The sequence below is a fragment of the Suricata suricatta genome, chromosome X, assembly GCF_006229205.1.
Source record: "Suricata suricatta isolate VVHF042 chromosome X, meerkat_22Aug2017_6uvM2_HiC, whole genome shotgun sequence".
Lineage (NCBI taxonomy): Eukaryota > Metazoa > Chordata > Mammalia > Carnivora > Herpestidae > Suricata > Suricata suricatta.
The window spans coordinates 44,010,545-44,038,207 of NC_043717.1; the positions used below are offsets into that span (position 1 = coordinate 44,010,545).

The following is a 27,663-nucleotide window of genomic DNA, read 5'->3' on the forward strand; positions in this document are numbered from 1 at the left end:
ACCATACTGACTTTCAACAAGCATCAGAAAACTAGAATCTCATTTAATTTTTGAAACCAATATTTTTGTCTGTTAATAATAAACAAGTGGCAGAAACAAGAATGCAGATGATGTATGAGCCTCATTAGTTCTGGAGCATAAGATGTCCAAAGAAATGAAACAAATCAATTACAAATGTCTCTATTTCCCAATCTGAAAATCATACTAAGTCTTTAAATCATCTAGTCCTATCATACACATTTACTAAATCATTGTCATAGGAAAAATTCATTAAGTTCCAATTCCACTGACTTACAAGTCAAAACTTACAGAATGGGTTTAAAATAAATTTTAGGAAATACGAGTGTGAAATTTAGGCACAATAACATCTTCAGGGATTTTATTAAACAAGCATATGAAAATTTCTTGTACATTTGTTATGGTACTTTAATTGTGAAACAAACGGAAATGGCGGAAGATAGTGTAAGAAGCCTCTATATTAACACTTTCAAAGTAATTTTCTTTTTTAAAATTTTTTAAAATGTATTTGTTTATTTTTTTAATAATAGTTTATTGTCAAATTGGTATCCATATAACACCCAGTGCTTCTCCCCACAAGCGCCCCCCACCATGACCATCACCCCCTCCCCCTCTCCCCCTCCCCCTTCAGTCCATGGTTCGTCTCCAGTATTCAGTAGTCTCCCTTGATCTGTGTCCCTCACGCTTTTCCGCTCTCTTTCCCCCTTCCTCTCCCCATGGTCCCCTGCCAGGTCTCTCCTGCTGGACCTATGAATGCAAACATATGGTATCTATCCTTCTCTGCCTGACTTATTTCGCTTAGCATGACACCCTCAAGGTCCATCCATTTTGCTACAAATGGCCATATTTCATTCTTCCTCATTGCCATATAGTACTCCATTGTATATATATACCACATCTTCTTGATCCACTCATCAGTTGATGGACATTTAGGCTCTTTCCATGATTTGGCTGTTGTTGACAGTGCCGCTATGAACATTGGGGTACATGTGCCCCTATGCATCAGCACTTCTTTATCCCTTGGGTAAATCCCTAGCAGGGCTATTGCTGGGTCATAGGGGAGCTCTATGGATAGTTTTTTGAGGAGTCTCCACACTGTTTTCCAGAGCGGCTGCACCAGTTTACATTGCCACCAACAGTGTAGGTAGCAAGTAATTTTCTTTATCATTTTTGAAACTTATAACAGGCCTACGATATAGGCCCAGCATGTATCATTCTATTTTTTGGATGAGGAGAGGGAGATCCAGAAGCTGAGGTTATATGGTGGGGCTAGAAATCAGGTATCCTGACAGGGCAGTGTGCCTTCCATTACACCATGCCAACCCATAGAATACACTGAGAAATTAATGGGGAAATTGCTTAGTAAGGAGGAAGATGATAATGTCAATGATTGCATATATGTAATTTGTGATTCTCTATGAACTATGCACTACTGAAAGCTTAGATCCAAGGAGATTAAATATTAAATGAAAACATATTAATGAAAACTGCTTAAGAATAGTTTAATGGGGCGCCTGGATGGCTCAGTCAGTTAAGCCTCCGACTTCGGCTCAGGTCAGATCTCACATTCGTGGGTTCGAGCTGACAGCTAGCTCAGAGCCTGGAGCCTGCTTCCGGTTCTGTGTCTCCTTCTCTCTCTGCCCCTCCCCCTCTCATGCTCTGTCTCTCTCTGTATCAAAAATAAATAAAACATTAAAAAAATTTAAAAAAAAGAATAGTTTAATGAATTAATTGGACCATATTCACATATACAAAAGAGTTTTATAAAAATCATATATACTAAATTTTGGGCAACCATGAGGTACCAAAATGACATACCAATTTGCTAGAATTGCCTCCTTTTCTAAGACTTAAAACTCAAAGACAACGAGTCAGCCTATATTAATATTTTTTCCTATTAACCCTCTGCAAATTCATCTGATTTATGTCAATTCCAGTGATGGAATAAAAAGCACAACAATACTGGGGAAGACTTTGGAGCTTTGGACTTTTTAGATTGTCTTACCCTGGAAAAATGACAGCAGATAGGAGTAAAATGGAGAAGATAGTCAGAAATATATACACATTAGTGCCAGCATTTTTGCCCACCCAGCTTCTCATAAGAAGTATTTTTGTGCTGAGTTTCTAAAAAAAAAAAAATTATTGCATAGAACAAAGTTTGAATGTCGTTCATTTAAGAACATTTCTGTACTAAGGGAAAGCCCAATGTCAGGATTCTTGTGTACAACTCTGATCATGAACACTCAATTGGTGGTAATGATGCCTACTGCACTAGTGGCACAACAGCCAACAAGTGAAGAAATGATTAACAAACCAAACGGTATTTATTTTTTAAAAATATTTATTCATTTTTTGAGAGAGAGAGAGAGAGAGACAGATAGACAGACAGAGACAGAGAATGAATGTGAGCAGGGAAGGGGCAGAGAGAGGGGGAGACACAGAATCTGAAGCAGACTCCAGGCTCTGAGTTATCAGCACAGAACCTGACACAGAGCTTTAATCCATGAACTGTGAGGTCATGACCTGAGCCGAAGTCGGACACTTATCCAACTGTGCCACCCAGGCGCCCCCCAAACAGGTATTTAAATGAAACAGTCCTGAAGGCAAGACTCGTAAATAGGCAACATAAAGATATGCATACACGTACATTCCATAAATTATCAAGAAGAAAAAAATGTTATTTGAATGTTATCCAGTGCCTAACTATGCTTTACACACAAAAGGACAATTATTTATTGATTTCATTTCAGAGTTATACATATCATACTATAAAAGACCACTTTAGGACACTTGAGTGGCTCAGTCAGTTAAATGTCCAACTTTGGCTTAGGTCATGATCTCACAGTTTGTGGGTTTGAGCCCCGCATCAGGCTCTCTGCTGATAGCTCAGAGCCTGGAGCCTGCTTCTGATTCTGTGTCTCCTTCTCCCTCTGCCTCTCCCCTGCTCCAACTCTCTCTCTCAAAAATAAATAAACATTAAAAAAGATTTTTAGGGGTGCCTGGGTGGCTCAGTTGGTTAAGCCTCTGACTTCAGCTCAGGTCACGATCTCACGTTTGTGGGTTTGAGCTCTGTGTCGGGCTCTGTGCTGACAATTCAGAACCTAGAGCCTGCTTCCAATTCTGTGTGTGTCTCTCTCTCTCTTGCTGTCCCTACCCGCTCATGCTCTGTCTCTGTCTCAAAATAAATTAAAAACATTTTTAAAAATTAAAAAAAAATTTTGAGCACATGTACCCCAATGTTCATAGCGACACTTTCTACAATAGCCAAATCATGGAAAGAGCCTAAATGCCCATCACCTGATGAGTGGATCAAGATGTGGTATATATATATACAATGGAGTACTATATGGCAATGAGAAAGAATGACATCTAGCCATTTGTAGCAAAGTGGATGGACCTCGAGGGTGTCATGCTAAGCGAAATAAGTCAGGCGGAGAAAGACAGATACCATATGTTTTCACTCATAGGTCTAACAGGAGAAACCTAACAGAGGACCATAGGGAGGGGAAGGGGGAAAGAGAGTAGGGAAGAGAGAGGGACACAAATCATGAGAGACTACTGAATACTAAAAACGAACCGAGCACTGAAAGGGGAGGGGTAGAGGGGAAGGCAGTGATGGTAATGGTGGGGGGCACTTGTGGGGAGAAGCACTGGGTGTTATATGGAGTCCAATTTGAGAATAATCTATTAAAAAATAAATAAAAAGACCACTTTAATTAAATTATTAATATAATTTTTGTTTATTTTTGAGAAAGAGTGAGTGTGTTTATGTGTGTGTGTGTGTGTGTGTGTGTGTGTGAGAGAGAGAGAGAGAGAGAGAGAGAGAGAGAGCGCGAGCAGGAGAAGGGAAGAGAGAGTAGGAGACAGAATCTGAAACAGGCTCCAGGCTCTCAGCTACTAGCACAGAGCCCCATGCGGGGCTCAAACTCACAAACCAAGAGACCATGACCAGAGCCGAGCCGATGTTGGATACTTAACCAACTGAGCCACCCAGGGGCCTCTAAAAGACCACATAATTTAAATTCCACAAACTAGAAAATACCTACATGAAAAGAAATACTGTACAAATAAATGTTTTAGCACTTATAAAAAATGTTAACATTATTTATTAACATTACTTAATTACTTCAAAGGTGTTCTTTAATATTCGTTTCTTAACTGATGAAATGAATAAAACCAGAGTATGGTCCTTTTTTTGTATTTTCCCAAGGTGATGCTTCCATTCAGATAGTTTTAGTGATCACCCAACTGTAAATGTTTCCATCTCTTATCTCAAACCTTGACCCCTCTTCAATCGAATTTCAAAACCACCTCCCAAATGTGCTTTTCCAAATGGATGTCAAGTTGTTCAATTCAATACACCTAGAATAAAACCTATCATGGCCTTGGCATAACAGTTCACCTAAATTTCTGTGAAAGATATCACATTTTTTCTGAACCACTCAAACTCAGAACCTTTGGATCTCCCCCAAAATATACATATATCCAGTTTATCACCACATCATGGTAATTCATCCTATACAACATCTTTTGTCTATTTTCACTTCCACAGTTCTCTAAGCTCTAAATCATCTCATACATGGAATGCTATGATTACAATGATCTAAATGGACTCATCCCTAGCTCTAGCCAATACATTCTTCACATTGCAACCAGCTTGTATCAGTTAAATGCTGTTTTCAGCATTTCATTCCTCTGCTCTAAAAACCCAACCCCTCCTACTTTAATGGCTTCTTAATATTAACAACAGTGAGTATTTAATTTGTTTAGGTGAGAAAGTCCTTGGTAGTAGTCATGGTTGTCTTTGCAGAATAAATATATTATCATTTTCATTATCTTTAAATATATCATCTCATTTATTAAGCTTTAATATATAATTATATGTCAGATCAGATACATGCTACCAAACTGTAGCACAGACAAGCTATGGCAGTTGCCAAAAGTTCTTCTGTTTTAAAGTATGTAAGAAAAATATAATGTAAACCCTCCATTTCACCCAACTGTTATATTCTCTTTCTTGCAAATAAATCTTGCTTTTTATCATTTGCATATCTTTATATCTTGCAATTCTACATATTGACAATTCTCTTCACACTGCACTTCACCAACTTTAATCTTGTCCATTTATCCTTCAAGACCAACTCAAATACTACAACCCACATATAGCAGTCTCAGACCACTATCACCCTCTATGATCTTCCATTGCCTCTTCTCAACCCACTATGGACATGCTTTCTAGTATTGGGAGGCAATGCAGAGTAACAGTGAAAAACCAAGGTTTGGGGTCATATTTGGATTCCCTGTGTTATGAAGTGAGGTCTTAGGGAAGCTGTTTAATCTTACTAACTTTTCTTCTTACCTATAAAAGACAGACATTAATTTCTACCTACCTTACAGTTGTTTTGAGGATTAAGAGTATGTAATGCAATTATGTTTCAGGGTTCCCAAGACCACTCACAAATTCCATGATTCAATTTAAGGTCTCACAGGACTCAGCATATAGCTGTATTCACAGCTAAGTTTATTATAGTGAAAAGATTCATGATAGGATCAGTAAAAGAAAAGACACAGGAATCTGGGGAAACTAATGCACAGACTTCCTTAATGCCTCTTCGTATTATAAGGGGGCACACTTGAGCATGCTGTTTTCTCTCAGCAATGAATACAGCATGCCAAGGACATGAGAACTGAAATAACAGACAACTGCCAAAGACTGAGACTGACTACTGTGAGACCCACATGTGTGCCACAGAGGCAATGCAACTGAACTGACATTGAAACAACAGACCACAGAAGATAGGCTAGAACTCAAAGAAAAAAATAACTGGTTCAATCACTTCCTATAAAAAAAAATCTACATTCTAGATAGGATTTTTAAAAGACACCGGAGTCTCATAACAGAATACTGAAAATGTCCAAAATAAAATCCAATATGACTTGGCATACACAGAAACAGGACAATTTCAACTTACATGGGAATGATATAGATGTTGGAATTATCTAACAAAGACTTTAATTTTTTGTTTGTTTATTTTTGGGAGAGAGATAGAACAAGCAAGGGAAGGGGAGAGAGAGAGGAGGAGAAGGGTGACAGAGAATCCCGAAGTAGGCTCTGTGTTGACAGCAACAAGCAAGCTCAATGTGGGGCTTGAACTCACAAACCACGAGATCAGGACCTGAACAGAAGTTGGACTATTAACAGACTGAACCACCCAGCTGCCCCTCTAACAAACTTTTTAAAGCTGCAATGATAAAAATACTCAAATAGCTCAAATCACAAAAATTACTGAAACTAAGCAAAGTAGAAAGTCTCTGTATAGAAGCATATAAAAAGAAGAACACACAGGAAATTTTATTTTATTTTTCATATAGTTTTATGTTTTTTTAAACGTTTTTTAATGTTTATTTATTTCTGAGAAAGAGAGACAGAGCATGAGCAGGGGAAGGACAGAGAGAGGGAGACACAGAATCTGAACCAGGCTCCAGTCTGTGAGCTGTCAGCTCAAAGCCTGACGTGGGGCCTGAACTTGTGAAATGCGAGATCCTAACCTGAGCCGAGGTCAGACGCTTAACCGACTGAACCACCCAGGCGTCCCCATACAGGACATTTTAGAACCAAAAAATAAAATAACAAAAAAACAAAAACCCTCCTTGGATGGACTCAATATCAAAAGGGAGATGAAGAAGACATTTCAATTTTAACAGAGAGAAATAAGACTGAAAAACAAGCATAAATAGAAACTAAAGGAACCTATGGGACAATAGCAAAACATCTAAAACTTGTCATCAGACTTCCAGAAGCAAAGTGAAAAAAAGAGGTGATAAGAAAAAAGGTATTTGAAGACATATTAACTGAAATTTACTAAATTTGGCAAAAGACATAAACGTACATATTCAAGAAGCTTGGTGAATCCCAAAATGGAATAAACACAAAGTAACTCCTGCCTAAACACATAATAATTGCTAAAACTGAAACTGAAAAATTGCTGAAAAATAAGGAGAAGGGAAAAATTCTTAAAGCAACCAGAGCAAAACAATGTATTTCATACAAGAAAACAATGATTCAAATATCTATGGATTTCTCATCATAAACCATGGAAGCCAAAGGGAAGTGGCACAATTATTTTTTAAATGCTAAAGGACAGAACTGTCAACTTAGAATTCTACATATAATAAAAGTATCCTTCAGGAATGAAGGTGAAAAAAGACATTCTCAGATGAAAAAAAAAGTTAAAAGAATTAGTCACCAGTAGACCTGTTCTAACTAAAGGAAATTCTTTAAACAGAGGGAGATTATAGTAGTGGGAAACATGAAAGAGCAGGAATGAAGGAAGACCAACAAAATGGTAGATATCAGAATACATTCTTCTTTTGAATTCTGAAACTCAAGCAAAACTGAATTATAACACTGTGTGATGGATTTTACCATATATGTAGATGTAGTACATAAGATAATTTTAAAGAAGGAAGAGACCTCTATGGATATAAGGTTTCTACATTCCTTTGGACAAATCCACAATTACAGTTGGAGTCTCTTACAATCTTCTCTCAGTAAACAATAGAAGGAGTGGACAGCAAATAAGCAAGGATGTAGAATAACTGAACAATACCATTCAAACATCTAGATCTGACATTTAGAGAACATACTATTCAAAAACAGGGTTATACATTATTTTCAATTGCACATACAACCTTCACCAAAATAGACCATATCCTGGGTCATAAAACCAACCTTAAGAAATTGAGAGGAATCAAAATGATTGGAAATATATTTTCTGGATATCATAATGAAAGTAAAATACAAATTAATAACAAAGAGATAACAATAAAATCTCAAAACACTTGGAAATTAAACATCATACTACCAAAATAAACTATGGAACAAAGAGGAAGTCTCAAGGCAAATAAAAAAATTGCAACTGAAGAAAATCCCCAAAATACAACATATCAAAACCTAGGAAATGCTAGAGAACAAAGAATAAACCTTACTGTGTGCAAATTCTTGAAAAATCATTTAGGAGGTCAGGAGAATGCAGAATGTGACAAAAGACTGTAATCATATTACAATGTATAAAGGAACCTTCCATAATGGGGTAGGGCAGTAAGTGCTGACCTATATAACTTTGGAAATGAGTGACACCTACAATGTCAAAGGCAAAAGAAACTATACATCAGCACTGTATTGTAGTTGATAAATGTGTTTCCCACTGGGGTATACATTAGCAATTCTTAAGCCACTATATCTTATATTGGAATTTAACAATTAAGTAAATGAATGGAAGATGGTGGGAGCCAGGTTTTCTCACTTTTGGAGCGGGAGATTACAAATAAGCAAGGAAAAAAGGCTATCATGATCCATGTGGTAATGGATTGGACTTGGAGATAGCAATATGAATGCATGTTTACCTTACTATGGATACAGATGTTTACATATGGAAATATTCATAGATATGGATATATGTCAGTTAGTATGCACATATGTACTTCCTTATCTATTAGCTAAGAGAACCTAGAAGCAATGATACCCCAAAAGCAATTAGCATACCAGGACACCCAGATCTTTGTTTCCAGTCTATTCTCCAATAAAAGTAATTTTAAGACTGGGGCAGGAAATACACAAAGTTAGCCTCTTCTGGTGCCGGTAAACAGGAAGCATTCAAAAACAAAATTATATAAAATAACTGACCGGTACACCTCAAAACTTTCAGAGTCATCAAAAACAAGGAGTTCTGAGAACCTGTTACAGCCAAGAAAAACACTAAATATAACATAGTATCCTGGATGGGATCCTGAGACAGAAAAAAGATAAGGTAAAAACTAAAGTGATCAGAGTAAAATATGGAGTATAATGATAACATATCAAGATTGGTTTATTAGTTGTGACAAATGTACCATACTAATATAAGGTGTGAGTAATTGAGGAAAGTGGGTGTGGAGGACCCTCAGTAGTATCTTAGGAAACTGGAAACTCTCTGTACTATCTTAATAATTTTTCTGTAAATCTAAAACTGTTCTCCCACCAATAAAGCTTAATTTTAAAAAACCTTAGTAGATGTAGCCAAAGTGGTACTTTACTAAAAGTTTATAGCATTAAATGCTTGTATTACAAAATGAAAGATGTCTCACATCAATAATCTTAGCTTCCACTTAAAGAAACTAGAAAAAGGGCAAAATAAAAACAAGGCATGGTGAGAGGAAGAAAATAATGAAGAGTAGAAATCAATGAAATTTGAAACAAAAACAATAGAGAAAAACAATAAAAGCAAACACTTGATATCTTTGAAAAGATCAGTAAAATTGATAAAGCTTTGTCAAGACAGACAAGGAAAAAAGAGAAGATACAAGTTACAAATATCAGAAATAGGTGATGTCACTTACAGGTTACCAAGACATTAAAAAGATAATAAACAATTCTAAACACAAAGATTCAACAACTTAGATGAAATGGACCAAGCCTCAAAAACCACAAACTACCAAAACTTACTCAACAGGAAATGTATAAATTCTGTAACTACTATTAAATAATTTCCATTTGTAGTAAGAAAAAAAAACTTCCCAAAATAGAAGTCTCTGAACCCAATTGGTTTCATTGAAAAATTCTTCCATACATTTAAAGAAGAAATAGTACTAATTCAATACAAGCTCTTTCAGATAATAGAAAAAGAGGAAGGAGAAAGATTTCAAAAATGCAGAGTAAGGGCCTAGGTGAACTTGCTCTTAAAACAATAAAAATATGGGCAAGACAACTCAAATTAACCATATCAGAACTCTGACAATTATCCAAAGACACAGAATGAAATAAAAATCATTTATCCAAGACAAACTAATGAGATCTGTAACATTTTAATTTGTGGTGATTCCCCTCCCCACTTCTCTCCAAGCTCAGTGTTGGGATAGCTAAAAGCCAGCAGAATTGCAGATAATAGAGACCTTTTTGAGCTCCCTTAAAAAGTACCATCCCCAGAGCACAGTCATCTGAACTTGCAACCCAGAAAAATCTCTATTCTTAGAGTATGGTGGATATTTGGTTTCACTCAGAGCTCAGGTCAGCCCAGGCACGCTGAGTCTGGGGAGTGGGGAAGGGTTAGGAGCTACCTCCAGGGCATTATTGAAACAATAGAAAAACACTGACAACAACTCAGATGCAGTGATTCATTTGGGGCAAACAAGAGCCTGGCCCAGAATTAAAAAAGAATTCTAAAACAATTAGATGGCCATAGGAAACTTTCAAAACCTCTGACATATTCCTGGGAATATAAACGTCTGTCATGCCAGGAAAGACCTGAGGGGAAAAAAAGTACCAATTACTCAATTCTGGCTGCACGTCAGTTCCTGGGCAAGCAGGAAAGAAATTCAAAAGTTGTCTTGTAAAGTGAAACTAGAAAGTGTGCTTTCTTAAAGAGATCCCCTTAGCAAAAATATCCGGATGAGTTATTTAATATAATCGTCTGGCCAATCATTGGCTCACCACTAAATGTACTAACCCAGGTATGAACCTTAGCATGATAGTCTTAAAATAAAAACAAAGTTTTTGAATTTATTTTTAAATTTATTTACTTTGAGAAGATAAAGTAAATGCAAGCAAGGGAGGGGCAGAGAGGAGAGAGAGAATCCGAAGCAGGCTCTGAGCAATCAGGACAGAGCCATATGCAGGGCTCAGTCTCACAAACCCTGAGATCTTCACCTGAGCAGAAATTAAGAGTCAGATGCTTAACCAACTGAGCCACCCAGGGGCCCCAAAACAATATTTAAACATTTTTTTAAATGTTTATTTGTTTTTGGGAGAAAGAGTGTGGGTGGGGGAGGGGCAGAGAAGAGAGAGGGAGACACAGAATCTGAAGCAGGCTCAAGGCTCTCAGCTGTCAGCCTGAAGTGGGGCTTGAACTCACAAATATGAGATCATGACCTGAGCCAAAGTTGAATGCTTAACTGACTGAGCCACCCAGGTGACCCCCCAAAACAATTGTTTAAAATGTTAATTTATTTTTGAGACACACAGAGACAGAGCATGAGCAGGGGAAGAGCAGAAAAAGGAGACAGACACTGAAGCAGGCTCCTGGCTCTGAGCTGTCAGCACAGAGCCCTACCTGGGGCTCGAACTCACAAACTGCGAGATCATGACCTGAGCCAAAGTTGGCAGCTTACCTGACTGAGCCACCCAGGCACCCCAAAACAATTTTTTAAGCTGCAGAGAATACAGAGTAGTGTTGGAAAATCATTAAACAAATAAGCAGCGATAAGAAAATACCATGACAAAATACACCAAGAGACCTTGGTGGGGAAGAGGGTGGACGAATCTGATACCAGAGCTATTACAATATATTACCTTTAGCGTCCAGTTTTTATCACAAAATTAAGAGACATGCAAAGAAACAGGAATGTATACCATGTATACAGAAAAAAAAAGTCAACAAAAACATCCTGAAGGGGGCCTAGATTTTGGTCTTAGTAGACAAAGCCTATATTTAAGGAACCTATACCTAAAAATTTAAAGCAAAGAATGATACAATGTCTCATCAGATAGAGAATATCAATAGAGATAGAAATTATTTTAAAAAACAAATTCTGGTGTTTAAAAGGACAATAAGTAAAATAAAAAATTTACTCGAGTGGCTCAACAACAAATATGGGAGGGCAAAAAAAGAATCAGCCAACAAGAAAATAAATCAATGGAGAAATCCACTCTGGGGAACAGAAGGAAAAAAAAGAGTAAAATAAAAAAATAGAGCGTTAGTTACCTGTGGAATATCACTGTTGCAGGATTTTTTTTTTACCTCAATACCTGGAGTTGGTTATCTTTCTGCTTTAAAGAATGAAGAGGTAGACACAAAATGAGCAGCATGCAAAAGTTTATTAGAGTTTAAGATCAGAGAGGAAGAATAGTATGAAAGCTCTCTTTACAGAAAGGGGGCATTCGAAAGTGAATGTTTTTGACTGTAGGCAAGGGACATTGTTTTATAAGGTTCTGGTCACCTCCCCTTGTTTCTTTTTAGGTTCTACTATTACTGGCTGGAAAACTCTAGGTGTTCGGTTGTCCATTCCTGATTGGCTCAATTCCATTGTATTCGGGGTAGCCTATGGCCATATCATTCCTTGTGGGTCCTTCCTTTTATGGTCTACTTATTTTTAGTTAGGTCTTTAGTCAAATTCCTGAGGGAAACCTGAGGGGGAGTAGGTGGTGTTTGGAACATTTTTAAGAGGCACCTTACCTCTGAAGGGGTTTGCTGTGATCAGACACTCCTAGCATTGTTCCAAAATGTGTTTATCCCCACCCAGGAACCTCAGGTCATAATCTTTCCCCGCTCTACCTACTGAATCCAATCTTTTCCTATCACACTATCAAGCATGAGATATGCATAATGGGAGTCCCAAAAGATGAAAAGGGCCAGAAAAAAATATCCATGAGATCTATACCTATAGATACCATGACTAAATTGATGAATGTCTGAAGGGGGGCAAGATGGCAGAGAAGTAGGGAGCTCTGTAATTTTTACTGCCACGCATCTATCAAACTACGAAGGACTGAAGCCACAATACTTTCATCTACAAGAATGGGAGGAAAAGAAACAAAGTCCACAAAGAAGACAGCCTCATAGGTGCCTGAGTGAGTGTGAACTGGGGAAGACAAAAACGGGCCAGGACCCAGAGGCCTGGACAGGAGGGAGCCCCACTCCACATAGAGCATCAGGTAGCGCACAGAGCTGCAGAGAGATGAGGGGAAGAGAAAGAGAGGCTGAAAATGCTCATAGAGCTGTCTCTAGAGAAGAGAAAAACCGTGGCCTAGGACAGAGAGGGATCCTATAATCCCACCTATAACCACAGAGGGCAGGAAGAGAGATCCTTCCCCATTAGCTGGTGCGTTTTCCATTGGCTCAGCGCCCTGATCCCGGGCCATGCCAGGAAAAATTGCTCCCCTACCCACCATACTTGATCCTGGCTAGAAAGCCACCTGGCCTACAGGAGTACATTTATCTATGGAGGTATCATTAAAGTGCTTGGAATAGGATTTGGAAACAGGCAGGGCTTTGAAAACACAACTTGGCCTGCCTGCAGCACAGGGAGACTGGAACAAAAAGAGTGGATTGCAATGCTTGGTTCCAGAACGGATTAGGGCATTGCCATTCTTCTCCCCACAATCACCAAGGCGAGGACTCGGGGCACAGCCCAAGATATCTAACTACACCAAAACAAGCCCATCCGTGCTAGAGAGCTGCCTTTCCTTTTTCATTTTTTCTTTTTCTCCCCCCCCCCCCGCCCCCGCCGAGCTCAGGAAAGACCAACGTTCATGCACTGCCATAATTAGATCAATTCTTGCCATTCAGATATATTTTGCCTTAACTCATTCTTATCTCTCACCTCTGCTAGTTTTATGCTTTTAGACTGTCGTGGTTTTTTGTTGTTTTTGTTGTTTTGCCCCCACCCTCCCCCCACCTTTTTTTCCCTTTTCTTTTCTTTTTTTCTTCTTTCACCTTTGGTTTGCTTAGTTGCTTCATTTGTCTGTGCATTTGTATGCTTTTGTTCCCTGTGTGTTTCTCTGTTGTCCTTTTCAGGGCTACCTCAAGAAACAAGCCAAAGTACACATCGTGGAGAGTCCCAAATATCACTGAGTAGGGAAATAAAATAATCAAGGAACAACAAGAGAAATTGAGAGACACCATTAAAAGAACACTTCCTGAACAGACAGGCCCTGGACAGTTAACAGGTGCAGAGTGCATAATGAGCTATTAAACCTGAAAAGAGACAGAAAGCAAGCAAAAATGATGAAACTGAAGAACTCTCCTCTAAAGAAATTAGAGGAAGAAGTCACAGCCATAGAACTTCTAAAAACAGATATAAGCAAAATAACGGACCAAGAATTTAGAACAATTTTCATAAAATTAATTGCTGGCCTTGAAATAAAACATGGAAGTCATCAGAGAAGCTACTGATACACTGACTAGGGACCTTCAAAATATCTGTGATGAGTTTAAAAATTCTATAAATAAAGTGCATAATAAAATGGAGACAGCCACTGCATGGATTGAAGAGGCAGGGAGAATAAGTGAATTAGAACACTCAGTTATAGAAAAAGAGGAAGTCAAGAAAAAGAGAAAAACTGATCCAGGAGCATGAAAGGAGAATTTGAGACCTGAGTGGTACAATCAGACAGAACAATATCCATATCATAGGAATTCCTGAAGGAGAAGAAAGAGAAAAAGGCCCTGAAGGGGTGCTTGATCAAATTATAGCTGAGAACATCACCAATCTGGGGAAGGAAATAGTCTTTCAAATCCAAGAGGCACAGAGAACTCCCCTCCGACATAACTTGAATCGACATTTGGCATGATGTATCATAGTGAAACTGGCAAAATATAAAAATAAAGAGAGAATTCTGAAAGCAGCTAGGGATAAAAGGGTGCTAACATACAAAGGGAAACCTATCAGAGTGGATACAGACCTCTCTCCTGAAATATGGCAGGCCAGAAAGGAATGGCAGGAAATCTTCAATGTGATGAACAGAAAAAATATGCATCCAAGAATCCTTTACCCAGCGAGCCTGTCGTTCAAAATAGGAGAGATAAAGGTTTTCCCAAATAAACAAAAGTTGAGAGTATTCAGGACCACCAAATCAGCTCTACAAGAAATCCTACGAGGGACTCTATGAGGGAAATGTTGCAAGGAACACAAGGTACCAGGGACACCACTACAAGCATGAACCCTACAGAGAACACAATGAATCTAAACCCACATTTTTCAATAATAACACTGAATGTAACGGACTAAATGCTCCAATCAAACGACACAGGGTAGCAGAATGGATAAAAAAAACCAAAATCCATCTGTTTGCTGTCTACAAGAGACTCATGTTAGATCTGAAGACACCTTCAGATTAAAAGTAAGGGGATGGAGAAATATCATCATGCAACTGGAAGTCAAAAGAACGCTGGAGTAGCCATACTTATATTGGACAAACTGGACTTTAAAGTAAAGGCAGTAACAAAAGATGGAGAAGGAAATTATATAATAATTACAGGGTCTCTCCATCAGGAAGAGCTAACAATTATAAACATCTACACATCGAATTAGGGAGCACCCAAATACATAAAACAATTAATCACAAACAGAAACAATCTTATTGATAAGAATGAGCTAATTGCAGGGGATTTTAATACTCCACTTACAGCAATGGATAGATCACTAGATTTTCTGTCAACCAGACAGAAAATCACTAGAAAAACAATGGACCTGAACGACACATTGGAACAGATGGATTTGACATATATATTTACAACTCTACATCCTGAGGCTAGGGAATTCCCTTTCTTCTCAAGTGCGCATGGCACATTCTCCAAGACAGACCACATACTGGGTCATAAAGTAGCCCTCCGAAAATATAAACGAGTTGAGATCATACCATGCACACTTTCAGATCACAATGTGATGAAAGTTGAAATCAATCACAGAAAAAAAAGTCTGGAAATCTTCCAAAAACATGAGGTTAAAATCCATCTTCCTAAAGAATGATTGGGCCAATCAGTCAATTAGAGAAGGAATTAAAAAATATATGGGAAACAATTAAAACAAAAATATAACAATCCAAACTCTCTGGGATACCCAAAGCAATCTACACACTCAATGCAATCTCAAAAAAATTCCACCAGCCTTCTTCATTAAGCTGGAACAAACTATCCCAAAATTCGGGTGGAACCACAAAAGACCCCGAATAGCCAAAGTAATATTGAAGAAGAAAACAAATATGGGAGGCATCACAATCCCAGACATTAGCCTCTACTACAAAGCTGTCATCATCAAGATAGTATGGTATTGGCACAAAAACAGACACATAGACCAATGGAATAGAATAGAGAACTCAGAACTGGACCCACAAATGTATGGCCAATTAATCTTTGACAAAGGAGGAAAGAGTATCCAATGGAAAAAAGACAGCTTCTTTAACAGGTGGTGCAGTGAGAACTGGACAGCAGCATGCAGAAGAATGAAACTAGAGCACTTTCTTACACCGTACACAAAAATAAACTAAAAATGGATGAAGGACCTGAATGTGAGACAGGAAACCATCAAAATCCTAAAGGAGAAAAGCAGGAAACAGCCTCCTTGAACTCTGCCTCAGTAATATCATATTCGACACATCCCCAAAGGCAAGGGAATCAAGAGCAAAAATGAACTATTGGGACCGCATCAAGATAAAAATCTTCTGCACTGCAAAGAAAACAACCAAGAAAACTAATAGGTAACCAACAGAATGAGAAAAAATAGTTGCAAATGACATATCAGATAAAGGACTAGTATCCAAAATCTACAAGGAACTCACCAAACTCCATACCTGAAACACAAATAATTCAGTGAAGAAATGGGCAGAGGATATGAACAGACACTTCTCTAAAGAGGACAGCCAGATATCCACCAAACAAATGAAACGATGCTCAGCATCACTCACTCATCATCAGGGAAATACAAATCAAAACCACACTGAGATACCACCTCACACCAGTCAGAGTGGCTAAAATGAACAAATCAGGAGACTATAGATGCTGGCGAGGATGTAGAGAAACAGGCACACTCCTACACTGTTGGTGGAAATGTAAACTGGTGCAGCTGCTCTGAAAACCAGTATGAGGGTTCCTCAAAAAACTATCCATAGAACTCCCCTATGACTCAGCAACAGCACTGCTGGGGATTTACCCAAGGGATACAGAAGTGCTGATGCATAGGGGCACATGTACCTCAATGTGCACAGCAGCACTTTCAACAATAGCCAAGTCATGGAAAGAGCCTAAATGTCCAACAACTGATGAATGGATGAAGAAGATGTGGTTTATACACACAATGGAATACTACATGGCCATGAGAATGAATGAAATATGGCCATTTGTGGCAACGTCAATGGACCTCAAGGGTGTCATGCTAAGTGAAATAAGTCAGGCAGAGAAGGACAGATAGCATATGTTTTCATTCATAAGTCTAACAGGAGAAACCTAACAGAACCATGGGGACGGGTGGGGGGAAAAAGAATAAGGGAAAGGGAGGGAGGCAAATTATGAGAGACTCTTGAATATTGAAAACAAACTGAGGGCTGAAGGGGAAGGAGGATAGGGGAAGCGGGGTGGTGGACATGGAGGAGGGCACTTGTGGGGAAGAGCACTGGTGTTATATGGAAACCAACTTGACAATAAACTATAAAAATATAATAAATATATAAACAAAAAACAAAGAAATAAAAATTGCTGAAAGTCTATCATGAATCTAGGTATGGATCTGTTTTTATTCTATAGAAATTAGAAAAATAACAGTAAACCAAACTTAAAACAAGCAGAAGGAAGAAAATAACAAAAATTACAGTTGAATAAATGGAAATAGAGAAAAGTAATAAATAGAACGAATAAAACCAAAAGTTGGTTTTTTTAAAAAGATCAATAAAATTGGTAAACTTTTATCCAAAGAGAAGACTCTCAGATTACTAAACTTAAAAATGAACGAAGGGGGGAGTTGGATGTCTTAGTGTTTTAAGTTTCACTTCAGCTCAGGTCGTGATCTTCTGGTTCCTGAGTTCAAGTCCCACATTGGGCTCTCTGCTGTCAGTGCAGAGCCCGCTTTGGATCCTCTGTCTCCCTCTCTCTCTGCTCCTCTCCTGTGCTCTCTCTCTTTCAAAAATAAATAAACAGTTTTAAAAAATGAAAAAAGGGACATGACTACACATCTTCCAGAAATATAAAGGATTATGAGATTACAATTAACAAATGTATGCTAACAGTTAGATTAATTTAGGTGAAAGGGTCAGAGTTCTATATAATTACAAACTCTGACTTAAGAAAAGAGAAAATCTTAATAGACCTATAATAACCAAAGAGATTGAAATAGTATTCTTTAAAACTTCCAACATAGAAAACCAAGGCCCCGATGGCTTTACTGTTTAATTCTACTAAACATATAAGGAAGAATTAATACCAATCCTTTATAAATCTTTCTACTTCTAACAGACAGGATATAAAAAATGGTAAAAGACTTGAATTGGCACTTCACCAAAGAGGATATATGGATCACACTCAGCACAAGAAAAAAAATGTTCAACATCACTAACCATTAGAGAATGAAAATTAAAACAACAGTGTCATACCTCCACATACTTATTAGCTCAGCTAAACAAATAAAGAGTATTGATAATACCAAATGCTAAGGAGAATCCATAGAAACTAAAAGTCTCATACAGTGCTCATATGGGAATAGTAAATGATACAGGTATTCGGGAAAACAGTTTCACAGTTTCTTAAAAACTTTCAGTATACATACCATATGAGTCAGCAATCATCTGGGTATTTTATCCAAGTGAAGTGAATAGGTGTATACACTCCAAAAGCTCTACATCAATATTTACAGTAGCAGTTTCATTTGTAAAACCCAAAACTAGAAACAACCCAAGTGTCTTTCAACAGGTCAATGGATAATCAAGCTGTGCTACATCCATACCTTAGGCATATTACTCAGCAATAAAAAGGAACAAGCAATTATAACATAATATAATTTGAAGAATCTCAAGGAGAATTTTCTGAGTCAAAAAAAAAAAAGCCAGTCTCAAAAGGCTTGTTTTTACCATAAGATCCCATGCTTCTGTCTACAGTTCATTAGAAAGAAGTGATATGGTATAAGTGCCCAACAATCAGTTTTTCTGATTGCAATGCAAGCACCTGACATTAAGGTTTTGATTTCTGAGGCATCCACTTCAAATATATCTATTTCTAATAAACAGACTGCCAGCTATACAACTAGATAAAAACCCAAGCTACTCCACCTATGAAGTTCCCGTTTTAGTTAGCCCTGGATGACCTAGCTAACTAAACATGTGTGTCTCTGCTTTTTCCTTTTTTGTGCTTTAATTCCTGCCTTTATATTCTAAATTCACCAATAAAAAGTGAACCTGCAAAATCCTCAGCACCTCATCCTCAATCCCAATAAAAGCAGAATTCACGTCTGCTTGTGTGCTCACTCACATATCCCCTCCTTCCTCCTCTTCCTCCATGACCCCTCACTGTGTGGGCCCCAGGCATGCCATATACACTCCAGGATCTGTGAATAATAAACTTTGCTTTTTCATGTTCCCTGGTGATTGTTGCTGAGGTGTGTCTTGCAATCATTAAAAAGATCACAAGATCCAGTCCAGCCACGACACTGGCTCCAGTCAGGAGAAAATGTCTGGGGGGCTCTCCACAAGTTGTATAGGGCAAGGTGAGTGTCCCCAGGCTAGGGACAAGTTCCTAGCCGAGAGCATCACTATCTATAGGCTGAGGCACAAAACAGGGAGACAACTGATTGGAGAGGAGCCCAACAATAGGCCAGGGAATGGCCTCTGACCCATTTTTTGGGCATGAAAAATATGAACAGGGTGAGTCAAATTTTTTATCTCTGGAATCTGACAGCCCAGTTAAGCAGGGATTGGATACTGAAAGATGCTTTCGATCATAAGAAATCAAAGACATGTGTAAGTCAACGTTCTGGGGAAACAAAAACTACATAAAAAACATAAGTCATTTAAGAACAAAACAGAATAAAATAAGGTATAGCAATTCATGGTAGAGTATTAGACTGAAAGTCCACATGCTTCTGCTATTAAAGTCCCAAAGCTGCCCTCAATCTAAGTCAACAATTCAGTTCTATCTTTATGAGGATCATCAAAGTAGAGTTCCTGTTCTTGAGTTCTGTATTAGTTTTCTGTTATTGCTGTAATTGAATACTATAGATTAGTGGCTAACATTTATACCAAGATAACACAAATTTATTATCTGATAGTCCTGTAGGTTAGAAGTCCAGCATGGGTCTCAGTGGACTACAATCACGGTGTTGGAAGGACTGCATTCCTCTGGAGGCTCTAAAGTAGATCTGTTCCCCAACCTTTTCCAGCTTCTAAGGGCAGCCTGAATTCCTTGCTTTGTTGCCCTCTTCCTCCATCTTCAAAGCCAGCAACATTGCATCACACAGCTTCCCTCCTCACATCTTTTCTCTGACCCTGTCTTCTGCCTCCCTCTTCCACTTTAAAAGACCCTTGTGATTATACTGGGCCTACCTTGATAATCCAGGATAATCTCCCTATTTTAAAGTCAGTTGATTAGCAACCTTAATTCCATCTATGACCTCCATTCCCTTTTGTCATATAACTAAACATAGTCACAGGTTCCAAGAATTTGCACAAGGACATATTTGGGGGTCATTATTCTGTCTACCACAAATTCTGTTGAGATCTCACATATATACTTATAGGTTGAGGGTGCCCTCAACCTCCACCTTGACTATGCACATATAACGAAGGAAGTGGGACTTTTTTATTAGTTAAGCAGAGGCTGATCCTCACTTTGTAAATCAAAGAAGTACATTTTTCTAATATTCTCATAAATAATAAAGATCTCTTACATTACATAGAACATGACTGTATTTTTAAGTTTACCTTGGTTAGCAACAAACAGTCAATAAACTCAAAATGCTAGACCCATAGTTCTCACTATCTGCTAACATTTCAGAAACTATTTGGGGGATTGAAATGAGGCTTCCAGGTGTTTGTTTTCCAAATAAAAACATAAACCACACTCATCTGCTCTCCAAAATCTATCATCTATCCTCACCATTATTTCATAAAGAACACTTAATACCAAAAAGGTAGAAAAGAATCTCAGGATAATGTGCACTTCTTTATAGCCTCTTAGCTTAATAAGAAATAAACTTTATATAATTTTATTTCTATTTTGCTGATCTCGTACCAGTTTTTTAAAACCACTTTCAGGAATGATTTACCTTTAGCAACTGCAACATTGTCCACATGTGTCAAGGACTGGGGGCGGCTGCGAAGTTTGCTTTTGAAAGATCTTGGTCTACGTGGTGATAAAGGTGGCAGAGGAGTCTCTGATGATTGGATTTTGCTATCTTTAATTGCTCGAAGGCGTTCATAGAGCTCCTGCAGCTCCTTATTCTGCTGGGTTTGAAGATTTACCACCTCCTGAATATGTCTAAATGAACATAATATAGAAAGGATTTTAATAGCACTGACAGCATACAGATAAGCCAAGAAACTCTACGCCAATACAAGTAAAGTTTAACAAGGAATTTAGATTAAGAATGTAAAAATACAGAATATTCACAATTTTAGGATGGGATATGCTTTCCTAAACACAACATTAAACTAATCAGACATTAAGATAAAAGTAAACAAACTGGGGCACCTAGGTGGCTTGGCTGGTTAAGCATCTGACTCTTGATTTCAGCTCACAAATCATCTTATGATTCATGAGATCCAGCCCTGCCTCGGGTTCTGTGCTAATGGGTGGGGGGGACTGCTTGGGATTCTCTCTCTCCCTCCCTCTTTGTCCCTCCCCTACTCTCTTGGGTGCACTCTCTCTCCCAAAATAAATTTAAAAATCTGTGAAATGATTTTTAAAAAATTAAAGTAAACAAATTGACAAGAAAAATTTCTAAAACTTCAATACAGTGAGAGATAATAAAACAAAATTTAAAGTCACACAGTATTGATAATATTAACCTTTTCTTTATTATATGTTGCAAGTATAAACAAGAAAATATTTGTACCATATAGTAAAAGGTTCATAGTCAGAATATAAAAATAGTTCCTAAAACTCAATAAGGATAAAAAAGAAACAACCTAATAGGAAAAAGGGGAAAGAATATGAGAAGGTGACTCTAAAACAGAGGAAATACAAGTAGCCAATAAATATGAGATGATGTACAACTTCTATTAAGTAGGAGAATACAATTATGTTTTAAATATTTTTAATTCATCTGACTGGAATAAAATGAAAAGGATCAATAATATCCAGTCCAATGTTGAGGTGCCTGGGTGACTCAGATGGTTGAGTGTCCAACTTTGGCTCAGGTAATGATCTCATGGTTTGTGAGTTCGAGCCCCAAGTCGAGATCTGTGCTGACAGCCTGGAACCTAGAGTCTGCTTTGGATTCTGTATCTCCCCCTTTCTCTGCCCCTCCTGCACTCATGCTCTGTCTCTCTATCTCTTTCCTTTTTTTTTATTAATAGTTTATTACCAAGTTGGTTTCCATATAACACCCAGTGCTCTTCCTCATAAGTGCACCTCTCCATGACCATCACCCCTTTTTCCCCTTCCCCTCCCCCTCCATCCCTCAGTTTGTATCTCTCTCTCTTTCAAGATTTTTCTCTCTTGAAGATAAACACCAATATCTAGTCCAATGTTGTTAAGAAGTGGGAAGACAAAAGGGGCACCTAGGTGGCACAGTTGGTTAAGAAATGGGAAGACAGGCACTCATATATTTTTTAAAGTAATCTCTACACCCAATGTGGGGCTTGAACACATGATCATGACTGAGCCAGCAAGGTGCCCCACTTTCATATATTTTTGATTGGTGTATAAATTGGTATAGCTACCTTGGACACAATTTTAGCAGTATGTATCAATTTCAAGTGCACATACCTCTCAACCGAGAAATTCTATTTTGGGGCATCTATCCTACAAAAAATACTCACATAAGTATGTAAAAATATAAGGACATTTACTTTGTTTACTTCAACATTGCTTTTCTGTTTTTTAATATTTCAAGTTTTTATTTAGACTGTTTACATAAGAAAAACATGAAATAAAAGGGTCCATAAATGAGGGATTAAATAAACTTTAAATGGCTATTCTAATGTATGGAACAGAGACTATTTGTGCAAACGTGTGTGTGTATGCAACAATGTTAAGTAACAAAATTTAGAATTAACATGTATGACCTCACTTTTATAAAAAGCAAAAAAGTATGTATTTGTAAATGCACAGAAAAATGGCAGGCCAGATATACACCAAACCGTTCACAGTAGTTGCCTCTGAGAAATGAGATTAGGGCATGAGAAATAAGAGACCATTTTGTGTGTTTTATTACTGTTGTGTTATTATGATTTATATTTTATATATATATATATATTTATTTATTTATTTATTTGGTCTTTATCCCTGTTTCTGGTACTCAACTCTTAAAACTCTTACAATTTCCTAAGCTATAAAGAGCAGTGGAAGAATCTTTTAATATTTGGTCTGTTGTCCTCAACAGTTCCTAAAATAGCTCCAGAGTGATAAAGGTAAAAGGAATCTTTTTATAACAAGCCCCCTGGAATCAAACCTGAGTTTATATTAATAACTAAGCCACTAAGGATAGGGGCTGCTTGCCAGGAGAACCAACTCCGCAATTACAGTGGGACTTTCAGCCCCTCCCACTAGATCTCTGGGGAGGGAACAGAAGCTAGAGGCTAAATTTTTTAATTGGCAGCGGCCAATGATTTAATCAACCATGACTACCATAATGAAGCTTCCATAAAAATCCCTGAACTATAGGGCTGCTAAACACACGAAGGTGCTAGGAGAGTGGCTCTCCCAAGAGGGTATGGAAGTTCCATGCCCCTTCCCCTACACCTTGCCATCTGACTATTCCTCAGTTGTGTCCTATTATAATAAATTGATAATCTAGTAAGTAAACTGTTCTCCCTGAGTTCTGTAAGCTGCTCTAGTAAGTTAATTGAACCTAAGGAAGGGTTTGTGGGAGTCTTTGATTTATAACAGGTTGGGCAGAAGCATAGGAAACACTACCTGGACTTAAGATTGGCATCTGTGGGACTGACACCTTAACCTGTGAGATCTGATGCTATCTTTGTAGTTCTCAATCATCAAAAGTTTTCAATCATTAAAATGTCACCAATTGTAAATTAGCTGTCAAACACTTTGTCCTATAAAACTTGGGGCACACAGATTTGTGACAAAAGAGAAACAATACTTACTTTTCTCGTAATCTTTGAAGTTCCACCTTCAAATCTTCATCCTCTATTTCTGAGTCATCATCACTGCTCATTGGAGAAGATGGTGAATAGAAAAGTGAGCTCTGTGTTTGAGCATAGGCTTTTTCTTCATGGAGTGGTAAGCACTGATCACTCACTGGACCAGTCTTTGCCACTGACTTCCTTCTGTCAACAAGAGTTGCTGAAAATTCACTATCAGAGCTAAGCTGTTTCCCAGAAGTAAATCTCTCTCTCTCTTTAAGCAAGAGTTCAGGTCTAGAATGCATACTACTTTCCGTGGCTGAGTTTTCTTCCAGTTCCTTTTCTGGGGTTATCAAAGATACATCAGTCTCACAAGCTGTGCTGAAAGATGAGAAGTTGTCACCTTGTTTGGCAATTTTTTTATCTTCTTTAAAGGTTTCATGATGACCTTGTAACTTCTGAGAAGAAAGTGAAGTTTGTGGATTGCTCGTGGCAGGTTCCATTTCCACTAACTGAGACTTTGCTATTTTGGTAAAGGTTAGAATTTCTTCACTAGAATGGGTTGTCATTTTATTGAATGCTGGTATGTGTTCTATTCCAAAAGACGTCTCTTTTGCTGACTGCTGCTGAGGAACTGTAATCACCTGAGATACAAAAAGGCAAAAGTGGCTAGCTCTAACCAAAGAGTAAACCCACAAAGAAATTAAATATCAAAATATGGCACAAATAGATGGTGTGCTGTGATGTATATCTATCAATAATACCCAAACTTAAAAGCCCCATCTGGAATTCCCATATTCAAAGTCCTTCAAGTGGTCCCTTGGGTAAAGAAAACTGATTTCATATTGTTCAAACAAAAGTATGCAATTTAAAAAATTCAACAATTCAAGTTGCTGAAATTCTAAAGGAGATTTATATATAATATATATAATATAAAATATATATAAATTAGATTTATAAAAAAGATGACCTAATCAACCACCAAAAAAATGACTGACTTTTGTGCTCTTTTCCAGCTACAAAAATCCCCATTTCTTTAGACTTGCCTTTACTGGAAGGCTACAAAAAGTGAGTGGATGTGTATTAAATATGGCATTAATCTACACTGAAAATAAGTATCATCTAAATACCAAGATCTTCAATGCTACTGCCTTTTACAATTCCCTTGTAGATAAAGATTCAACCAAAGGCACAAACCTGGAACCGACCCCGCTGAAATGATCCACTCATCGCTTTGCATCTACTCAAAGCCCTAATATCAGCTGTGGACTCTGCTGTCAGAGGAATGGGATCAGGAGCAACTGCTGATTTCATGTCTTCTGTTTCCACTGTAAGTTTTGCAAAATTGTAAGCAGAAAAGAGAAAATTGTTTGTTAACACTAAATTTGTTTATATTACCAAAAATGAAGAAAAGTAGAAAAGCTTAACCCCTGCTAGATAATTAAAAACTGTTAATGTAATAAGTAACATTGTAGAAGTACCTAACTCAAAATCAGACATTGTAAGATTTATCCCAAGACTTAGTATCTACGTGAAATGAATAACTGTAAAACCAAATTAGTTACAAAAGGAAAAATAAAATGGCAATGACATTAATGGGACATGTCACATACATGGGCTACGTGGAAAAAGTGGTAAGATTTGTATATGAACAAACAACAAAAAAAAGAAGTAAATGAAAAGTGATGTTACCTAGTCTATGTCCCTGACTGTAAGCACACTACCTTGATGGACTTTTGATCTCTTGAAAAAGCTGGTTGACTGCCGTAGCCTGTATGCCCAGCTTTTTAATTTGCGAGTCCAGGATTTCTTGCTAATAGGATTTTTGAGACTAGGACAAGTAAAGCTTAGGCCAAAATATCCACCTCCTGTCTGCAGATGAATGGATCCACCGCTTGACACAGCAGCAGGATAGGCCTCTGGATCCCCTGGAAGTGAAGCATCTGGAGACATCTCCTAATGGAAACAAAAAGAGAAAAACCAAAATGGTAATAATTTAGACATGGTGAAGCAGTTGCTTATACCATTGGAGTTTCTTGCAAGGACTAATCAATAATCAAAAACAGAATGCTATGTAAACTTGCATTAATAGTACCTATCACACTGAATCTGTAGTATTCAACTTATAGGAATCAATCCTTCCCTTTTCTTTAAAAATATTATTTAGACTTAAGATAAATAAAAGAGCAGAATATAAATCTTCCAGCTAGAGTATTTTTCATTATAACAACTTTGAAAACTAAAAATTAAAATTGTTTCATTTATATGCTTCATTTACTAAAAAAGGTTACTGAAACTCTATACTTTTAAAAAGAAACTTATCATTAATGCTCATGTTATTTAACAGAGTTAAAGATGCCTAATACACATAACGTAGAAAAACAAAATATCTAGATATTTAGATTTCTAGAGAAATATTACCAAATCAAATTTCTTAACTTTTATGTAAGCACAAAAGTATTTTAAGTTCTTGCTCTAAAAATTATTAATATCAGGCCAGAGCTGGCCATAAAAAGTCTTTCCTCTTCTTGTCCTCCCCTCTCTCCCACCAAAATGCCAGAATCAACTGTTGTATTCTAAATTAGTACTTTAAAAATAAATCCTCTATAATAATTAACATAAAAAGTGCACACCCACAAATACTTTGGGAAATATGAAAATTGTCTCTACTAATCTAGAAAATTAAATGAGTATTTAAAAAGTTCAAAGAATTGGATTTAGCATTTATCTGCAAGAAACTTAGCCTAAGTGGCATTAAGTATACTGCAGTCTTAAATCAGTATTATTAACATTTATTGTAAGTCAAAAGTTGTTAAAATTCTGAACAATCAGTTCTTATTTTCCAAAGCCCCATTTTGGACTAGTAAAAATGCTACTTTCTTAAAGTGAAAAAAAAACCTCTCAATATTATAATTTAGAAAATGTTACACTAGTCCCACTGTAATTACAGAAAATTTTAATAAGTAATAACTGGATCAAGATGATAAATTAAATACAAGTTCTAGCGTACCTTACCAATCCAAATTCATAGACACAACAAAAAAACGATACAGACATGCATATATGACTAAAGGAGGAAAAAGCAGCCCATGACACATGCAGGAACTATTTCAAAATGCTATAAACTTGGGTGGCAGATACGGACAGTAAGAGACAGCTCTGGCCAACCTAAAGGAAGAGTGATTGACTAGAATGCTTACAAAGGAGTCTCCTATCTGACTCCTAAACATCATCTCACAACACTCTCCTACTTACTAGATTTCTTTTGGTTCCTTGAATAGGTCTCCACCTGTGAATGTCGCCACCACACGCAAGTTCTTACCTGACTACCCTAAACTAATCTGTTATAACCCTTAATTTGTTTTGGGTCTATCTTTCCCTACTACAGTTTGAGGTCCACAAAAAAAAAGATCTTGACTTACTCACTGAATGGGAGAGTAAGCTGGCTGGGGTACTAAAGAAAGAACAGCTAGGCAGTTCTCTTTCCCCTCTGACCTCCATAGCAAGCAAAAGATGGGAGAGGCATCTGATCCCAAATAAGAGTGGTGAGAGCCAAATGTTTGTGGCCATGAGAAAGATCAGCAATAGAGGAAGGAGACAACATCTAGGAGGGAGAGGAAGCCTGTCTACCTTTGAAGACTATTAGACCACCCTCCAGGCAGCATTTAGAGAAAAGTTGTAATATCCAGAGCCAAGAAGCCTGTCTCATGCCTTTCCCACAATTACTGGACGAAAGCTACAGCAATTACATACAACGTTTAGAGAAACAAACAAGGAATATTACATAGGGAAAAGAAAATATGAGTATACAACTAAGAATCGCCAAACACTTATGGGTAATCAAAACTATACGAAAACACTAGGGTGGCCTGGCTGGCTCAGTTTGT

The 27,663-nt window shown here is 37.5% G+C and overlaps 1 protein-coding gene across 1 annotated transcript in view; it reads right to left on the bottom strand.

The window, feature by feature from the left end:
* Positions 1 to 27,663, bottom strand: part of WNK3 (WNK lysine deficient protein kinase 3) — a 175,942-nt gene that overhangs the window by 5,635 nt on the left and 142,644 nt on the right. The window contains exons 17-20 of the mRNA XM_029930827.1: positions 25,642 to 25,732; positions 24,974 to 25,104; positions 23,798 to 24,420; positions 20,797 to 21,008 (exon numbers count right to left, since the gene is read on the bottom strand). Coding sequence (XP_029786687.1) covers positions 20,797 to 21,008; positions 23,798 to 24,420; positions 24,974 to 25,104; positions 25,642 to 25,732 — 1,057 coding nt within the window. The remainder of the gene's footprint in view (positions 1 to 20,796; positions 21,009 to 23,797; positions 24,421 to 24,973; positions 25,105 to 25,641; positions 25,733 to 27,663) is intronic.